This window comes from Euprymna scolopes, chromosome 26 (assembly GCF_053919585.1).
Source record: "Euprymna scolopes isolate OS-2025 chromosome 26, ASM5391958v1, whole genome shotgun sequence".
NCBI lineage: Eukaryota > Metazoa > Mollusca > Cephalopoda > Sepiida > Sepiolidae > Euprymna > Euprymna scolopes.
In genome coordinates this window covers 105,914,571-105,934,279 of record NC_136507.1, presented here as the reverse complement: position 1 = coordinate 105,934,279, position 19,709 = coordinate 105,914,571, and the positions used below count along the sequence as shown (strand labels likewise).

Here is a 19,709-nt window from a genome sequence, read left to right as displayed (position 1 = left end):
GCTGGTACAGTAATGCTCGACAGAAACTCAGTATCAGTCGCTTAAGTAGCTGAAAAAAAATGGGGTTATTATTAGTAGTAAAAGAAAGTAACCCAATGCATGATAGAAGCAGACAAGAAAAGTAGATTAAAGAAAATAAGAAGCTTTTAAATAAAAAAAATCAAATTTTATGAAGTAACAGAAGAGTTGTTGTTTTGTCGACATTTGGAAAACAATCTGTACTGAATTGTCATCATACAGACGAACCAACTATTTCTGAACAGTCAAAGGGAAATAACTTAATCAAAATTATTTTCAAGGCATCAGTTCTAAGAAGAACACTGTTTCGCCCACATAAAACAAATAACATAGTGTTCAACACATTCTCCGTCTCAAGCTTGTGTAAATACTATGCAGACTACTTTGTGTCTTTGCACATATACATACTGTAAACAGTCCAGAATTTTTAAGAATCTTGTAATCCCAATTATAAATACCATTTTGTGGGGAAAACAAATCAGTTAGCGACTTTATTTTATTTGCTCCTAGCTTCATCATAAGATATAAAAAGGCAGGAATTCCTGCCTTACCAAGTAACCATGAAGTTCGAGTCGATTGCTAATTATTGGTTCTATTCGTGAATATTGCATTTTATTTTATTTTTTAATTATAAAGGAGTCTACGATATTTGAATGAATATTTAAATATCATTGATACCCCCCTTTATAAATTTGTGACCCCTTTAAATCTAAAAGAGAAAAAAAAAAACAAATAACAAAGGGAGATAACTCAATAATTTAAATTTGAGATATTTAAGTTGTAATGTTCCTATTTATTTTGCCTCCCCATGAGGGCAAAGTTAGACACCAATGTTGTTTTTTTAATGTGGAGAAAGGAAAAAAAAAAAAAAAAAAAATGAAAAAATTGTCTCAGTCGTGAAGGATTTCTCCTCCACTAACCGAGAAAAACAGTTAAAGTGCAGCAATGCAGCATTAAAACAGATAAATAGCAATTAATTAAAAATGATTTTCTTTACAAAAAATAAAACTATTTGATCAATTTACGTAATTTTGGAAATATGACGTTTTCGTTTCATCACGGGTACATACAACATTATATAGATTTTTCTTTCTTTATTTCTTAATCTGGGAGAATTCTGGACAAGAATTGAAAAATGTGTTTAGAATGATACTGAAAAATAAAAATCTTAAAATTTATTTTATTTTGATTTTATATCATTCCCTTAAGAAAGTAAAATAAAACGAAAAAGCAAAATATGTCTCTCTCCCCTACATCCATCCTACTGCTTTTGATATAATTTATTTATCTATATCCATCGGCCTTCTCCATCTCTTTCTATTTCTTACAGGCTTCTCTTCTTCGCCATCTTTCTCTTGAAGAGTGAATCAAGGGAGATAATTTGTGAATTCTAACTTAAAACAAAATGAATATGCCCAACCATTTCTTTGATAGTGAATCCATCTAATTTTATGAACATTCTTTTGGAAAATCGAGAAAAATTAATTAAAAACAAAACCACCAACAAAAATGACAAAGTTAATGAAAGCAATTGAGCAAAAAACAAAACAAAAAAAACAAAGAATATAAAATATATAAAAAAATTTCCTTAAAAAACGTCAAACCATACAATGCATTAATAGTTAGAAATATATTTTTATACAAGCGCAATGTTGAATATAAATGCCATTTTATTTTATAACGAAATCTCACAAAATAAAAAAAAACGACACATATTTTTACTTTAAATAAATTAAAGTAAAAATGATGAAACCAAAAAATTAATGATTAAAAAAAAAATAAAAATTTCAAATTTGAAATTGATCCAAGCAAAATGAAAAACAAAATTCAATAGGAAATTTTCACTGAAATAAAATTGGATGACAAAAAATATGAATTCAAAGTTTTTAAAAAGGTTTTGCATGAAACTAAAAAAAAATATGACAGACAAAACAATTGGGAATAATGGTTATCGATCATTTATCTTGAACATTTAGTCTATAATAAATAGAAAGTATATGCAAGAACATATTTTCTCACAGAGCTGTCAAAGAAACTGTCTGCCCATGGATGACATATGCACACACACACATATATGTGTATCCGTCCTTATACCAACTCTTCAGTGCAGCTTGACAAACCTAAATTGAAACTTGATCGTCTAAACCACAATCAGTGCTTTTAATAATAATAATAATAATAATAATAATAATATATATATATATATATATATATATAAAGCTGAATGTCTGTGTGAGTGTGCGTGTGTGTGTGTGTGTGTCTGGTCACGAATAGGCTCCTATATGGTTGACTATTTTAAAAACTGATTACATATAATGATAGAAGATGTATCGAGACACAGGAATGGGTATGTTTGATCTGGCAGAACGGTGGTTCATTAAAATTGTGGGGTCTGCGTTCGCGCCTGATCCACAAAGTATGGAAATAAAACATTTAAAAATTAAAAAAAAAACGTTTACAAGTGTTTTTGATATAGATGTACATAAGAATACTTTGATAAGTATGTTTTAACTTAAATAGGGATGGTATAATAAAATTGTGGGGTCTGCGTTCTCGCCTGGCTTCCATAGAATGGAAATGGGCAAAAACTTTAATAAAGATTTTTCATATCTATCTGCGTAAGTATACTTTGATAATTATGTTTCAGTTTGAAGAAATATGGTATAGTAAAATTATGGGATGTTCGTTCACGCCTGACCTCCATATAATGGAAACATATCACAATTTTAACAAGGTTTTTAATATAGATCCACAGAATATCATGACAAGTGTTTCAGTGTGAACAGGTATAGCATAATAAATTATGGGGTTTATCTATTTTATTTTTAGTTTCATCCTATTTTGCTTTGGTTTTGATACCCCCGAATTCGAAGCTATCTCTTTACAACCCTTCTTTTTCATAACCTATCATACTTTAATAAATCAGAGTCCATTTTCTGTAGACTGTTTTTGAACCCAGTCAACGACGGGTACCTTTTCTAGTATATATATATATATATATATATATATATATATATATATATATATATATATATATATATATACACTGTGTGTCAAATTATTAACGAGTTTACATTTTTTTAAATATTAAAGGAACGAGTGAAAAAAAATCGATGAAACTTTGAAAAAGTGCTTACACTACAATTCAGCTTCTCCAGTCAGAAAATAAAAGTATATAAAGCAGTATTAGCGAAACTATGGCAAAAGTTAGGAATATCTGTTGATTTCAGTGTGTCAAGTTATTAACGAGGTTGAGAAAAAAAACACAATATGCCCATAACTTGTTTATTGAAATAATTTTCAAACATTAAATGAACTAGAAAAAATGCTTAGAATACAATAACTACATAGCAATTTCTACGTTGACATAATTAGTAGTGGATATTTTTTATGAATGACTTGTAAAAGACGTTGATCTACAGAATTAGTCAAATTTGTGATTTCGTCAACAGTTATTCTTCGCAATAGCATTCCACAACTCATCTTTGCTTTTAAATTGGTGTCAATTGCATAGAGACGTCACTTCATGATACTCAAAAGGTTCTCAACTGGGTTCAAATCTGTTGAATTCGCAGGCCACTCCATCTTCCTAGCCCAGAAAACCCCAGTTGTTGCAAATACTCTTTGCTTTTGTTTGCTGCATGCGAGGGAGCATTATCCTGCATAACAATAATGTTTTTTCTGTACGTCAACCTTTGCTTCTTCCGCCATGCTTCAAAGTGCTTCTTTCAGAAAAGTTATGTAATCATTTGACATCATTTTTACACCTTCTGGGACTCTCCATGAGCCAACTAAAGTACTTCCTATAATCCCAGCCCAGATCATTATCCAACCACAACCTTGTTGGTGCATTAAACGCTGATGAAGATGCTGTCCATCTAGGACCCATCCCTTGCTCCAGCCATCAGGGCCATCAAGAGAGATACGCACTTTATCCGTGAACAAAACTTTGGGAAAATCCGTTTTCATGTTGTCACAGGTTTAACAAACTTTGCTACTTCTTTCAGAAGGTGATATCGAGTACTTTTTGAGACATTCTTCTTGGTTAAAGACTTCTCGACTTGTCTGCCAAGGGTTCTTAACAAGAGTAGAAAACGATGTGAAATAACTCTAGATTTACCTTTATCAGCTCCCCTACATACCTTTGTAGGGTCCTTGGCAAAGTTCTTCAGTTTGATGGTACCTTCTTATCATTTTTGATATTTCGAGAGTAGTTTTACCTTTTGCTAGCTGTTCTGTAATAGTACTCTTTTCAGAACTACTCAAACCACCTTTACGACCCATTTTATTGGCGAAACAAACTGCCTTGTTAATAATTTGACACACCTCAAATACCGTGGATTCAGCAATTACGATGGCAAGTTGTTTACATTGCGCAGAACAGTACGAAAATTTTACAGTATGCACAGCTCAGTATTGCCAACGTTTCCAAAGCTTTTCATACAAAACTACCGGTAAGTTTCTGAACCTGATAAAAAAATGTTATCTCGTTAATAATTTGACACGCAGTGTATATATTATAATATCTTATGCTATATATTTATCATAATATGATATATATCATAATACTTATGGTATATATATATATCATAATACTTATGATATACATATATATCATATTTATGATATATATATCATAATATTATATGATATATGTATATATCATATTTTATGATAAATATATATATCATATTTTATGATAAATATATATATCATATTTTATGATAAATATATATATATATATATATATATATATATATATATATATATATATATATATAGATATATATAGATATATATATATCATAATATTTTATACCATAATATTTTATACCATAATATTTTGGGAGATACGAAATTTCCTTATTGCAATTATGAGAGAAAGACTTATATTTTTAATATTCATGATTAAAAGTATTACAAAAAAAATCAAGTTTCAGTTATCAGGATCCGTATCAACCGATTTTTAATAATAATGTTAAAAATGCGAAGAGGGGATTATGTACATTTAAAATAAATCCAGCATTATGATATACAATCGGTGGATAATGGGTCAGGCATGCTAAAGAAACAAACAAAATAAGAACTAAGAATTGTCCTAGTTATTGAACTCTGACACAACTGAATCAAATATTGACATGAATAAGGCAAAAAAGGAATTGTTTTAAATAATGACAACAAAATTTATGAATTGAAAATCACATTTGGAAAGGTTTTTTTTTTTGCAAACTTAAAAAAAACAAATGAGTTTGAACGAAATGACAGGCGCTCTTTGGGACGGAGATGTGTGTTGATTGCGTTCCGTCTATTATCACCAAAATCCCACCATCATCCTCTCTCTCTCTCTCTCTCTCTCTCTCTCTCTCTCTCTCTCTCTCTCTCTCTCTGCATCACTCCGCATCATCTATATCAAATAACGCCGGCTGTTTTTATAAACAAAAAATTTTCTTTTTCTTTGTTGAGTATACACGACGTGAACAATGGCAGAATATCTTAAAGGCTAATCACATTTTAACCTAAAAGAAATTTCCACTGTTTAAAAAGGAGGATCGTTTTAAACGACCGTGAATAGTCTCCAAGATCTTTAAATAATGTTTTGAATGAGCATGACTTAGGATTAATTTGTTGCGCATGACAGGTTTTTATGCACACACACAGACATAGATAGATAGATAGATAGATAAGTATATAGATAGATAAATATGATTGGGCGTTTCAAAAGTAATGCCTCCTATCTTTTATTCCTTCCCAATGGATAAGAGGGGATTTCAAATTGCATTATTATTATGACTGAACTTATGCATTCATGATCTGTAAATTTAAACTCTCTGTTGCAGATATTGACGGTATGAGACTCTAAGAAAGCAACCTCTGTCATGAACGTTAGTCAGAATCAGAATTGCATCATTGAATTTCTGGAAATGGTGCACTGAGAATGGTGGTAACTATGTAGAAAAGTAAATTCTGGAGCATAAAATGTTGCTTTGATGGTACCACTCCTGTCTTCGTACCTCTTCAACTTTTCGAGTTAAAAAATAGGAGGCTTTACTCTTGGAACCACCCTCGTATATAGTTGTTTTCATTGATAGACTGATTTCTTAAAGGGCAACAGCAAGTGACGAACACATAATCAGAGTCAGTATTAAATTTATGGCGGTTGCAGTCATTACATTCAAACGTTTCCACTTAGGATGTTAGCAAGCTTCATTTGGTTCCTCCTGTAAGTTCTCGATGTTTTTCTAGACTGGATTCTAACTAAAAAGTTATCAGGGAAACGAATGACGACAATAATCATACGAGATGAATGAATGATGCTCCTCCTCTGCACTACTCCTACCTCCTCTTCCGCCTCCTCCTCAAACAATAGCACCAGCAGCAGCATTTAAGAAAAAAATCCTGATTTCAAATTGTTGCTGGTCAAGCATGGAAAGCATGATAATCTCAAGGGGAAACAATTATTCAACAAATTTTGGCAGATGACCACTTGTGCCCTCTCCGCACACATGCTGAATGTGCAAGCCATGACTGATTGATTGTGCAAGGTGATAATTCAAAATAGGAATTAAGAATATGTGAAATTGCAGAAGAAGGACTCGCACAAAAGGTCAGTTTACTATGGGGAACGAACTCCCTTGAAAAACGAGTACTTTGGATCAAGTGAAAAAAATAGCCCTGTCTCACATGAATGTGAATGTTTCAGATCACAGGCAATAAACTCATTCCTTCAGAAACGAATGTATATATTTTTAATAGTACGTATTCAATAAATTGTATACATATTTTTAAATGATATATGCTTTAAACAATAGCATATTTTTTAATGGTATGTGTGTTAATAGATTGCATGCATTTTTAATGGTATCTGCTTGAATAGATTGTATATATTTTTAATGGTATATATCTTATTAGATCGTATATTTTTAACAGTATGTGTTTAATAGATTGTATATATTTTTAATAGTATGTATTTAAAAGATTGTATATATTTTTAACAGTATGTATTTAAAAGATTGTATATATTTTTAACAGTATGTATTTAATAGATTGTATATATTTTTAATAGTATATATGCAAATAGATTGTACATTTTTTACAATACCTGTTTAATTGATTGTATATATATTTTTAACAGTATGTGTTTAATTGATTGTATATATTTTTAACAGTATGTGTTTAATAAATTGTATATATTTTTTAACAGTAGGTGTTTAATAGATTGTATTTATTTTTTAACAGTATGTGTTCAATTGATTTTATATATTTTTTAACAGTATGTGGTTAATAGATTGTATATATTTTTAACAGTAGGTGTTTAATAGATTGTATATATTTTAAACAGTAAGTGCGTAATAGATTGTATATATTTTTAACAGTATGCGTTTAATTGATTGTATATATTTTTTCAAAGTATTTGTTTAATTGATTCTATATATTTTTAACATTAGGTGTTTAATTGATCGTATATATTTTTAACAGTACGTGTTTAATTGATTGTATATATTTTTTAACTTAGATGTTTAATAGATTGTATAGTTTTTAAACAGTAAGTGTTTAATTGATTGTATATATTTTTTTAACTTAGGTGTTTAATAGATTAATTATATTCTTAAACAATATGTGTTTAATTGATTGGGTATATTTTTTTGATAATGTGTGTCTAATTGATTGTATATATATATTTTTAACAGTATGTGTTTAATAGATTGCATATATATATTTTAAAAGTATGTATTTAAAAGATTGTATATATTTTTAACAGTATGTATTTAATAGACTGTATATATTTTTAATAGTATATATGCAAATAGATTGTACATTTTTTACAATACCTGTTTAATTGATTGTATATATATTTTTAACAGTATGTATTTAATAGATTGTATATATTTTTAATAGTATGTATTTAATAGATTGTATGTGTTTTATTGATTGTACATATTTTTAATAGTATGTGTTTAATAGATTGTATAAATTTTTTATAGTATGTATTTAATTCATTGTATATAATTGTTTCTAATTCAACGTGCAATGTTTTTCATGATGCAGTGGTTAGCAAGCTGATCACACACGATATTATGAGTGCAGATTTCTTTGATTTTTTGGCAATTATGATTAATGTTAATAATTAATAATTAATACTAATATTAATTATTAATATTTTTAATATTGATATTAATAATTAATATTAATAATTAATATTAAACACAAAAATTTTTGGAAATGAAAAGAACAAGAAAAAGAGTTTATGTTTTCCTTAATTCTTTATGAAATAGCAATGAGAACAAGAATGTAAAGATGTCTAATAAAATTGGGTTAATTTGAGTAAATTGTTCCTAAAAGGTATTTTTTTAACTACAGGGTGATCCCTCCCCAAAATGCAACTCTTTATGCAGTTAACCCTTATATAGTACAAGTAAACTTCATTCTATGCCTAAGTTGTCCACCAGGTCTCTGGCATGAATCTCCAACAGTCTTTGTTTTAACATCATTCAATTATTTGCTCCAACTGTGCACCTCTGTATTGAAAATGCATCAGGGTTTGACTGATTTGGAAATTGGTTTGATAGACATTATCTTTGAGATAACTCAACAGATAAAAATTTGGGAGATGAAGATTCTGTGAATATAAAGTCCATTCAAAGGATCACGCCTCCTGCTGATGAGATGATCATCAAAGTGCCCCCATATCACTGACCAATGATAAAACAAAGACTGTCGAACATTCATGACATTAACAATAGACAAAGAAATTACTTTAGAAATGAGTACTAAACAAATAATACAACCGTTTCCATAGCAATATGAAACATGTGTTGAGAAGTTAGAAAAATGAGCGAATACGTAAATTGTACTTGGATTTTTTTTCCAGTGGCGACACGCAGCACGGAGGAAAATGTGCAACAAAGTTATTTCGTTCTTTGTTTGTTGATAGTTGATTGACTTGATCAGGAAAATAAAACAATCCCATATGTTTCACCTGTGAGAATTTGTGATGCTCCGAATGATAACATTGGATAAAACGCCTGTGAGCCTTGAAAGTCATGCCAGAAAGAGGACTAGTCTCATTCTGAATTTCTTTTTTGGTGAAACTCTTGGGCCCCTCTTTCCCACATTTAAAAGCCTTCTACCTCGTGGGGAGAACAGTAAAGTTGAAGTGCTATTTAACATGGCGACTTGAGAACGTGTTATCAATCAGATTTCATCTTAGCTGAGATATTTTTAAAATCCCAGCTATGTCAAAACAATTGAGATCGACTAGTGCTGTCAAGATCTAAAGGGAGTGTGTCGATCATTTCATCATTGTTTACCAACTGGGGAGCTGATTGCCGTGCCCAGAATGTAACAAGCATTCCAGAAATTTTGTCATGATGTGGACACATCAAGTTACTCTCTCTGGCAAACAATCTTGTTCATGCTATAATTGATTCGAAATATCATCTACTGGTCTGATATTTATCCTTAGAATCAGCTGCTTGTTCCTTAATTCACCAATGGTCTAAAATTTGACTTCTTCAAAAACATCCAACATTCTAATCAGCAGAATACCGCACGATGCCATTCGCCATTTGGCAATGACCTTGTTACAATTTTAGAGATGTTTAGTAATTGTCAAGGAATAGAAGGGAGGTGGTGGGGATGGTGGAGTGGATAATGATGCAAATTGAGCATATATCTGGTCGGGGTCTTTTCTCAGAACAATGTGACTCTCTCTTTCTCTCCAGATTTCCCTGTCTTCAGCTGCCTCAGATCTTCAGGATCACAGTTGGCATCATATGCAATTTTCTGGATGTATGTGGATCTAGGTTATCCTATGTTCATGCGCTCATGCCGTGGAGTCAACTGGCCATAACTTTTTATTCTTTTTCAAAGCATGTAAATATTTTTTTTTAATTTCTTATAAAAAGCGAAATTCCTAATGAAGATAACATATTTTGTATCTAAACTGCATTGCAGCAAACTTTGAATATATTTTCTAACCATTTTTTTTTTCAAAGTCCTTTTTTTTATCTATCTATCTGGTCGGGCTCCTTGCCCGGACCAATGTGGCCCTCTCTTCAGATTTCCCTGCCTTCCATCAGTTGCTTCAGATCTTCAAAATCACAGTTGGTGTCATGAGCAATTTGCTGGATGGAGTCACCCTATGCTCGTGTCCCCATGCCGTGGAGTCCACAGCAATACATTTCCCACCAGCTCTTGCTTACTGATGATAGTAGATATGGCAGGTAAGTTGCCATAAAGTTGCTACTTCATGGGATGATTTTGCCAGGATATATTTAACACCGTTTGTAGCATACAATCTTTTGATGAGTGTTCAGGCTGTAACACAGTAAAGAAGGACAGACTCCACTACTGCTCTGAAGTAATTAATTTTAAGTTTTTCAGTTAGCTTTGAAGTTCATACTGACCACAGTTTATCCAATGCAGCCCATGGTTTTGAGATGCGAATTTCGATATCTCTCTCCATGGAACCTATGTTGCTACTCAGTGACTTCTTTCAGTGTTGAGAGCCTTGACTTCCCCCTCTGCATTGAAAGTCATAAACTTTGTCTTATCTGCATTAATGTAAAGACCAATGTTATTTGTAGTCTTTTCTAGCTTGCGTAACAGCGTTTGCACATCGGCATTGTTATTCACGAACAGAGCAATATTGTCTGTGTAATCTGCATCAGTTATGTGTGCTGATGGATGGCGTCTGCTTCTGGATTCATTTAAGGTGAAACTCAGTGTGCTGTGTATATGTAATCACTTTACACAGCACACAAACTGAGCATACCAGGTTTGAATCCAATTGATTTCGTAACATCACTTTCACTCATAGATGTTGGCAACCTTCATGTAGTCCCTTCTGTGAGTACTTTATTCTAGAAAGAATCAAGGAAACCAATGCCAACGACAGAATCAACCGGTCAAAAACATAATCTATGCTAATTCTAATGTACTTTTTTTTTTACCTCCTCAAAGTTGTAGAGGGGGAGAGCATTCTGGACGGGTGTAAAATTCACTGTAATGTGATTTGAAGAAGATAATGCATGGGAGGATGGATAAAGTCCTTCCCTTTATCTCTCTCTACTCTTCCCTTTTGAAGACTCATACGAATGTAATGATGATTAAAATAAGTGAAATAAATATTTTCATTTGATTTCTTGAATATCAAAAAAAATAAATGCTATTCATCTTCACGTAAATTGTATGCAAAAGTGATATAATCCTCAAGGTTGCAGGTTCAATTCTCAGTGTGGGTGACCAAAAAATACAATTTGATTTTGTAGGAAAAAACTATCGATAACAAAGAAATGATAAAAAGATTGACTTTATTTTATATATTAAATATTGGAGAGGCATGCTGGATAATTCCTTTCTCATAGTATTATGGCCGATAAAAGCTACTTGTTCATCTGAACCAGGTTTTTATCAAGCACTCCAAATTTTTATGGTTCAAGCGCTACAGATGAAAATGTCCTTGTAGTCTTTTTCTTTAGGAAACGCGCATATTTTTTATGAACTTTTCAATGAACTTTGAAGTAAATTTTATTTACTTGACTCTATGGATATAGAGATGAATGGTTTTTCAGTTGAATGATGAAGAATATTATGAGAGGATTGAAAACGATGATGAAACAAAGCTTGATTACTAATGAGGAACGGTTTATGACAAGTATTCGTTTATATTGGATTTAGAAACGACCATATTGCAGCCCACAGGGTCCATCCTAGAACGTATCTGACTCTTATATAGATAAAGGATTTTATCAGAGGTTAGGTATTTCCTGGAGCAGTAGAATGATCTAACAATTTTTACAGTAAGCTTAGCAACAAGTCACTGGAGTGAAAGTCAGTCCGTGGAGCTTATCAAAACAAGGGTCTTCCCTGATAAGAGAACCATTTATTTCACTTGGAGTAAAATAGGGATTAGAGCATTGATGGTGAAATGAGAGGCGGTTGATTTTAGATGCGATAAAGGTAATAAGCTAATCTTTCTCCAATTGCACCCGATTAGAAAAAAAGAGAGAATCAACATGATTTGTGACGTCACCAAAATACTGACATCAACTGAATTTAATTGCAATCTTCAAATCTCTCTTATGTCATGTGACTAAACTAACCAATCAGCGTAGACTTTTTATATGAACTTCTAACCATGTAACATTGAAGATTGAAATTAAATTCAGTTGATGCCAGAATTTCAGGTAAGTTGTACATTATGCAAGGTGTGGAGAAATATGGTGGTGCTGAATAGCTTTTATTCCTTGATGACGCTTGTATGGGATCAAGGAAACAAAGAATCATTTAGTTTGACAAATAAAGTTTCTTTTTCTTTCAAAGCAACAAAAATCAAGAAAATCTTGCATTCAAAACACGATTGTGCTAAGAAGTATATGAAATAGTACTTATTAGATACTACAGCACCCCTTCCCCTCTTTCCCCTGTCGCCAAAGGAAATTTTATATCAAAACGGTAGTCCTTGACTTTATAAACAATCTAATATGAAATGATTGCCTCTTTTAAAAGACAGAGTGTGCCACAAAGAAGCAACAAGGAATTTTTCAAAATTAATGTACACGTCCATACGTAATTGTTTGAAATAGACAACAGCTGTTGAAACATCGTTAAAAAAAGAAGAAAAACAACAGAGAAGATGCGCTCAACATGATTTCTCTAAGGAGCTGCACAATGACTTAAACGATCGAACTAACTTGCAATGTTTTTTTGTTTTTTTGGATGACTTCAAGCAGGATATTGTTCCAAGCTACCATTAACCGTTTTTTAAGGAGTTTATGTCTTTGATTATTCTAAGGGTGGTGGGGAGAGGGACATTGGTTAAGTAGTTAACGGCACAGACTGAAAAGTTGGGTGTGCCAAATTTGAATCCAGTTCGTTTCATAGAAACACTTTTATCAAACACACACTTGACCTTGTGTCTAACCTTCTGGAGCAGAGATAAATAACTTTTCTTCTGTAATTGAAGTCGATGCAAACTCCAATCGGTAAAACGCATCACAACAACTAGAAGATGAGGATAAAAGTTCACAATAAATAAATCGATAAATAATACAAATTACTCATCTCAATAAGAATTCCAATTAATTAAATAAAATGCATCACGTTGTGATCTGGACATTTTGAGGATTTGTCTAGTTCAATGAAGTCAGGAGTATTGACCATGAGCCAGGCAAAAATGTCGTTGGGTGTATGAAGCTTTGTTCCATTTTGTTATCAGACTGCGTCTATGATGCAACTGAAGCTTTTAGTAAATACTGTTAGCTTTTTAAATCGTTAACAATTTGAGTTTCAAAAAGATTTTTACCCGAAGTTAAAGTAATATGTTAAGTCCATGGAGTAACTCTATGCTGTTTAGCAAGTAGATGTGGTCTCTGTAGATAACCATAGAAATGATGGAGGAAAGTTACAGTTCAAGTAATTTGAAAGTAAAACTATTTTCAGTTACGCCATTTTGAAAATGTTAGCCTCCTTTTTTTTCTTGTAATTTTGTGAAGCATCCTGTATATAAAATTTCTGAGAGAGAGAGAGAGAGAGAGAGAGAGAGAGAGAGAGAGAGAGAGAGAGAGAGAGGGGGGGGGGAGTCTTAAGCAGTCAGATAAAAAATTTTTTTTTTTCAATCAGCGAAATGTGTGGAGAAGAAAGTAAAAAGCAAGCAGGGTTTGCCCCTTCACACACGCATACCCTAAACAGAAAGGAAGCATTATTAGGAAGAAGATGAAAAACCAAAAAGGTACACAAATTCACTAGACTATTTTTGGGGGGGATGGCACATGCTAAATATTGCATCATACCCCTGCAGCGTGAGGGCTGGTGCGGATCAAATTCAAAACCCGGAGGGCAGGGATGATTAGAACGCAAAGGTGGGGTAGTTGAATCAACGTTAAGGATCTGTCTTCGGGTACCAAATGGAGACTCAGCTTGTATGTGGCCACCACCCCAAAGTGGGTTGACAGTCATTGAATCTTCAATGTGAATTAAGCCTGGAACGGAAATGTAGATGTATAGAGTATGAAAATGATAGAACAGTTTGCATATAAAGGGTGTTTTTTTTTTTTTTTTTTTTTTTTGTTTTTAAAGGCAGCAAACTTTAAATTGACAACGCTATTTTCTTTAATTGCATATTTGGCAATTATCGGTTATTTTGAGTTCAGCTTGGTTTGGCCATTCATTATGAAGAGACTAACACTTGAGACACTTTTGCAAATTGTGCAAATTTATTTTATTTACATTTGACGAACGAATAATTACACGAAATAGAATTATCAACTGGCCACCTCGTCCATATGATTTGACTCCATTAGATTATTTTCTTTGGAGATATGTGAAGTCTCATATGTAACCTGACAAACCAGACACAATAGACTACTTAGAAGACAATATTTGATGCAGTATTCCTAAATACAGCCTAATTTAATGTGCAGAGTTTATGAAAATTGGACCTCTTGATTATGCTGTACATGCACGAGCCACAAGGCCCACATGCTTGAAGTTGTGTTTAAATAATAAAAACCAAAAATTAATCTCTTGAATAAACCACATATTCGTATAATAAAAATATTTTTTCTGTGATTTATTTTAATTTAAAGTTCGCCGCCTCTAAAAAACAAACACCCTATATATATATATATATATATATATATATATATATATATATATATATATATATATATGTATGTATGTATGTATGTATGTATGTACGGACATTGTTATTATTGATGGGATTATTCTTATATTTTTCCTGATTCCGATACAATTACTGATTCTAATTTCGATTTTTTTAAAGCATCTAAATATTTAGCCATAAAGTTGTTTTTAATATTTTTAAAACTTTTCAGAGACCGTAAAAACACGTGTAATATGGTTATTTATTCTCACAAATATCAATAATCTGTTTATGGTGGGATATATGGATTTTACTTTTACTGCTATTTTGATATAAAAAAAAAAACATGTTTAGCGTTTTATCACTAGTATCAGCAATGGAAAATTAAGTTTCAAACAAGACAAAACACATAGGAAAGAATCGCTTTCGGCATCGGAAAATATGCATAATTTCCCCGATTCTGATACCGACTCTGTTACTTTAAAAATTTTCAATTTTTCCGATTCTTAATTCCGATTAAGTGCCTCAACAGTAATATGTAGAGGAAATAAACACAGTGGCCTCATTCACGTTTGTAAGGACATAATATATTTATTATAGATTTATTATAAATTATAATTAATATATTTATTATAGGCAATACTATACATTATATATTTATTATAGAAGATACTATACAATGATACCAGAAGTTACACAGAAGGTATTAAATCCAATAAAGTAGTGGAAGGGTGGTGATGAGGATAATCGCTACCATCATCAGGTTAGGAACAGATCCACGATTCAGTGTCTACCCTCTATGAGAGCCATCTCCTACTCTAAAAATATCCTGACTGACAACAGCATGGCATTTCACTTTTTTTTTGTTCTAGCTGGGCAAGGAACATCCTACCAGATGCCAGACATTCACCCGCTATTTTGTATATTTCAGCTGATAGATCTTTTTAAGATTCTGATTGTCCCTTTAAGAACAATTGTTTGCATCTCCCTTGCACTTGGTTCACTGAGTATATCTGACAGGTAGTTTTTGAAATTCTTTTTCGTGAATTTGATTGCTCCTATAATTGCTGGAATGATGGAAATCTTCCTAAGATTCCAATTTCTTTTCATGTCGTACATAAGACCTTGGTATTTCGTTATCTTTTCCCCTCTCAGCTCTATTTAATCCAGCATCATTAGAGACACTGACTTCTACTAAGGTTGCTTCTTACTCCTTCCTGACCCAAGTTTAACAATATTTGCCCCAGAAAGTTGGGATTTGGCATAGTTGAGTGATCCCAGAGATCAATAAAGCTAACCATATAACCACAGGTAACCATATCTTTGAGAAAGTCCGGGAGAAAGTCCACGGATGTAGAAGCCGACAATAAGTGTACTCTATAAAGACTGGACGAAGGCTGGGATATTTATCATATCGTTATCTACACTGACATATCACCAACGAGCGGTAATGCTACCGACCATGCTGGAATCTTCATTATTACAGGCCATCCAAGTGACCTCTTTCGCCATACCAACCAACAAAGGTTACTGCACCTTCCAAGCAGAGATCAAGGCACTCAAGTAGGCCCTCAAGATCATCGTTGCTGAAGAACATCTTCAAAAAGCAAGAATGATCAGCAACAGCTTATCAGTTTTGCAGCACCTCCATTCCTTACACCTGTTGAATTCACTCTGCAACAATAATGAGCATCCAATCCTCTGACTCTTCTTTGACCTTAAAGAGCAAGGGCACTAAGTAGCCTTCATTGTGGCATTATTGGTGATGAACTGACTGATGTCCAAGCTAAAAAGAGGTCTATTAAAGACCAGGCTGAGATCGACTACTATTATGAGTTAGTTAAAGTGACCATAAGACAAACGACGAGAGGTGATCTAGCATCTCATGATAGAATCAAACACATCTACAGTAAGCAAAGGGAAGAAGCTTAGCCGTCCTGCAGAGTCAGAGCTAAGCAGAAAAGAGCAGGTGACACTGATTGGTTGGTTGGTTGTTTTTGTTTTACGGCATATTAACCCTTTTTGGGTTATTTAATGCTGAATCCAAAGATTTTGAAGAAAAAATTTTTTAATAGAATATATTTGTCGTTTTCACATCGGTTTCTATTTAACCCATAGTTGGGACCCTAACAGGTACTACCACTCCGGGTCAGAGTGGACCTGGGAGCAATGGTAATTAAAGGGTGGCTTCACACTCCCCAAAGCCCACAAGCTGGAGCCTCACCACTGGATATAGTTTAAGGCAGGTGACACTGAGTCGTCTATGAAGCAATCACCACCTGGAACTGAAGTACTGATGATTGAGACCTATCTGTAGGAAGTGTAACGTGAGGAGGAGATTGTGGAGAATGCCATCTTGATTATCCCTGCATCCACCAACTCTGGATACCTTCTTGGTACACCTGGCTATCTGGGAGAAGTGGACCTCGACGTCGGATTTTCCTGATGTGTCCAAAGCAACTGCAAATCTGAACCTGTCTTGTCCTTCAGCAACAACAACAATGGCAACAACGGCAACGGCAGTGGAGATCACCAAGTGCTAACTGAACTAGTGTTTCGTCTCCGCTGAAGTTTATCAGTTATCTTGAATATTTACCGATCCAAGCAGTTTCCTGTTTTGAAACTTGTCTGCAGTAAATGGTATGACTTAATCTGAAAACCCCTGCTATTTTACATGAAATTTAGAAGTAGTAGTAGCAGCCAGAAAAATGTAAACTGCTACCCCCTAGAATTTCTTTGGCGTCACTAAATGAAACATAATTTTGCCGGAAATATCATCTACTAGATTTATATTTATTATGTAGTTGAATTATATTTGCACAAATGCATTTTTTCACGTCATTTTACACATGCACACACACATAGATACGCACACATGCACACACACATAGATACGCACACATGCACACGCATACACAGGCACACACACAGACACACGCATACACACACATGTATACATACACATATGCGCACACACACATGCACACTACATACACGCACGCATACACACATGCATGCCACACACACACATACGCACGCATGCACGTCACACACATATATACATATACACATATGCACGCTGAACACATTTAGAACATACACACACACGCACACATGCCACACACACAAAGCACACTCAAACACACATACGAACGCGTACACACACGAACACACACACAAGCACGCATGCCACACATACACACACAATTCACACGCGCACACACGCGCACACACGCTACACACACACATACATATACATATAAAAGAATGAAGTTCTATTCACCAACACATGATTTCAGATCGGGTAACCTTTGTTGCCCTGGTGGACACAAACATTCATAATCCCCGATTGTGTTTACGCACTCATGTAAACAAATATCTGGCTTGTTTTCACATTCATCAAAATCTGAAATTAAAAGTGAAAATTTTATGAGATATTTTCGTATCAAACTTGTTTTTATATTTGCATCCGGCATGGCGTGCTCTAGTTCTCGGATGGGGAAAGCCTGAAGTTTGTGAAACTAGTGAAGATGGTTTTTAATTATTTTTATATTTTAAAAATATATCTCTTTCCAGACTATGGTAGATCTGCTAAGCACTGATAGGAAAACATAACTGTTAATATTTGTTTTTAAATTCAGGTGCATCATTTCTAACTTTTACATGTCAGCACAGTCAGGGAAGCAGGAAATAGGGAAGGAATTCCAAAGTCTAGCAGCCCAAGAGAAGAAAAACTATTAGCGTAGGAAGTTTTCTGGAATCAGGGATCTTAACAATGAAAGAGTGGGTTTTTCTACTACTTATCAGGTTGATGTGGAATTACGGTGCTAAAGAAAAAAAAAAAGAAGCTGGAGAGTTCCAATCGTAATAAGGGAGGTAATTATTTTCCAAAAACATTGAAAATCTTAGGCCAATTTACAAAAACTCACTTTTTACTGATTGTCTTCGAAAACTGTTTTCATTAATAATTAATTTTCTACCTTATCGTTTTTCATAATTTTTGGATATGTTCATTACTGTGACATGACGATTAAGTAGAGACAATTTGCTTTACTTGAAATGCAACATTTCTATTCGATTTTCGCTCTAATAATGAAGAAGCACTAATTCCACTAACTCAATCAAATTCAGGCCTTCTATGTCCGGAGAAGTAGAGCAGTATGTGATATCCGGTATGAGTGGGGTCAGAGGTGCAGACTGGTCATTTGCATGCAAGCAATTCCCTGACCCAGACTTTCTTAAAAAGGTCAAGATTGTGTGAAAGTAGGGATTTGGTAAGGCATCTTGCGACAATGGTTCGATCTAAAAAAAAGTGGGAAAACAAATTTTGTTAGCAATTTTTGCTGCATAGTTTTTATGCGACTTACCGCTACAAACACAAACTAATCTAAAAAAAAAAAATAAAATAAGATTAATGTTCTTATAGTTTCAAAAGAGATGAGGTCCCCTTTAAAACATTAATTCAATTTTAAAACAATTGCTGTATGGTCCTGGAATAAGGGCTGTGTATGCTGTTCACGTCTTGTTCTCGTAGTCCTTTATTTAACGCCATTCTTTGGCTTCTTTTCGCAGACGTGTAGCTGCAGCATTCATGGAGACAACGAAAATTAAATCTTAAACTCTATATTTTATTTTGCTTCTGGATCTGTTTTCCTCAACTATGAATTTCTTTCGGATAGATCATGGGATATAAATGCGCCCAACTTTGCCCGGTCGTAAAATACGCTAAAATATGATATTTTAATTTGTCCAGATTTCGTTTATATTATTATAAAATTGTGATTTCAAAAGTAAAAAAAAGTGAATGATACAGTTTTGCTTTTGGTTTCGATTCTAACTGATGGCACCCAAATACTTTTCTTTTTTTTTACTTTTGAAATCACGACTCTATAATAATATATACAAAATGTGGACAAATTAAAATATCATATTTAAGCGTATTTTGCGACCGGGCAAAGCCCCCCCCCCTCCGATAGTATTAGATAAAATAAATGACAAAAATCTATATTCCACATTTCAAGATGTTGACCACATGCACAATTCTTGCAAGCACCTGTTTCATAGCGCAAAAAACCGGTGCTGTCAA

At 33.2% G+C, this 19,709-nt stretch overlaps 1 protein-coding gene across 1 annotated transcript in view; it reads right to left on the bottom strand.

Moving 5' to 3' along the window:
* Positions 1-19,709, bottom strand: part of LOC145247851 (hemicentin-1-like) — a 303,157-nt gene that overhangs the window by 12,607 nt on the left and 270,841 nt on the right. Inside the window, exons 58-59 of the mRNA XM_080109473.1 lie at positions 17,907-18,029; positions 13,812-14,000 (exon numbers count right to left, since the gene is read on the bottom strand). Coding sequence (XP_079965599.1) covers positions 13,812-14,000; positions 17,907-18,029 — 312 coding nt within the window. The remainder of the gene's footprint in view (positions 1-13,811; positions 14,001-17,906; positions 18,030-19,709) is intronic.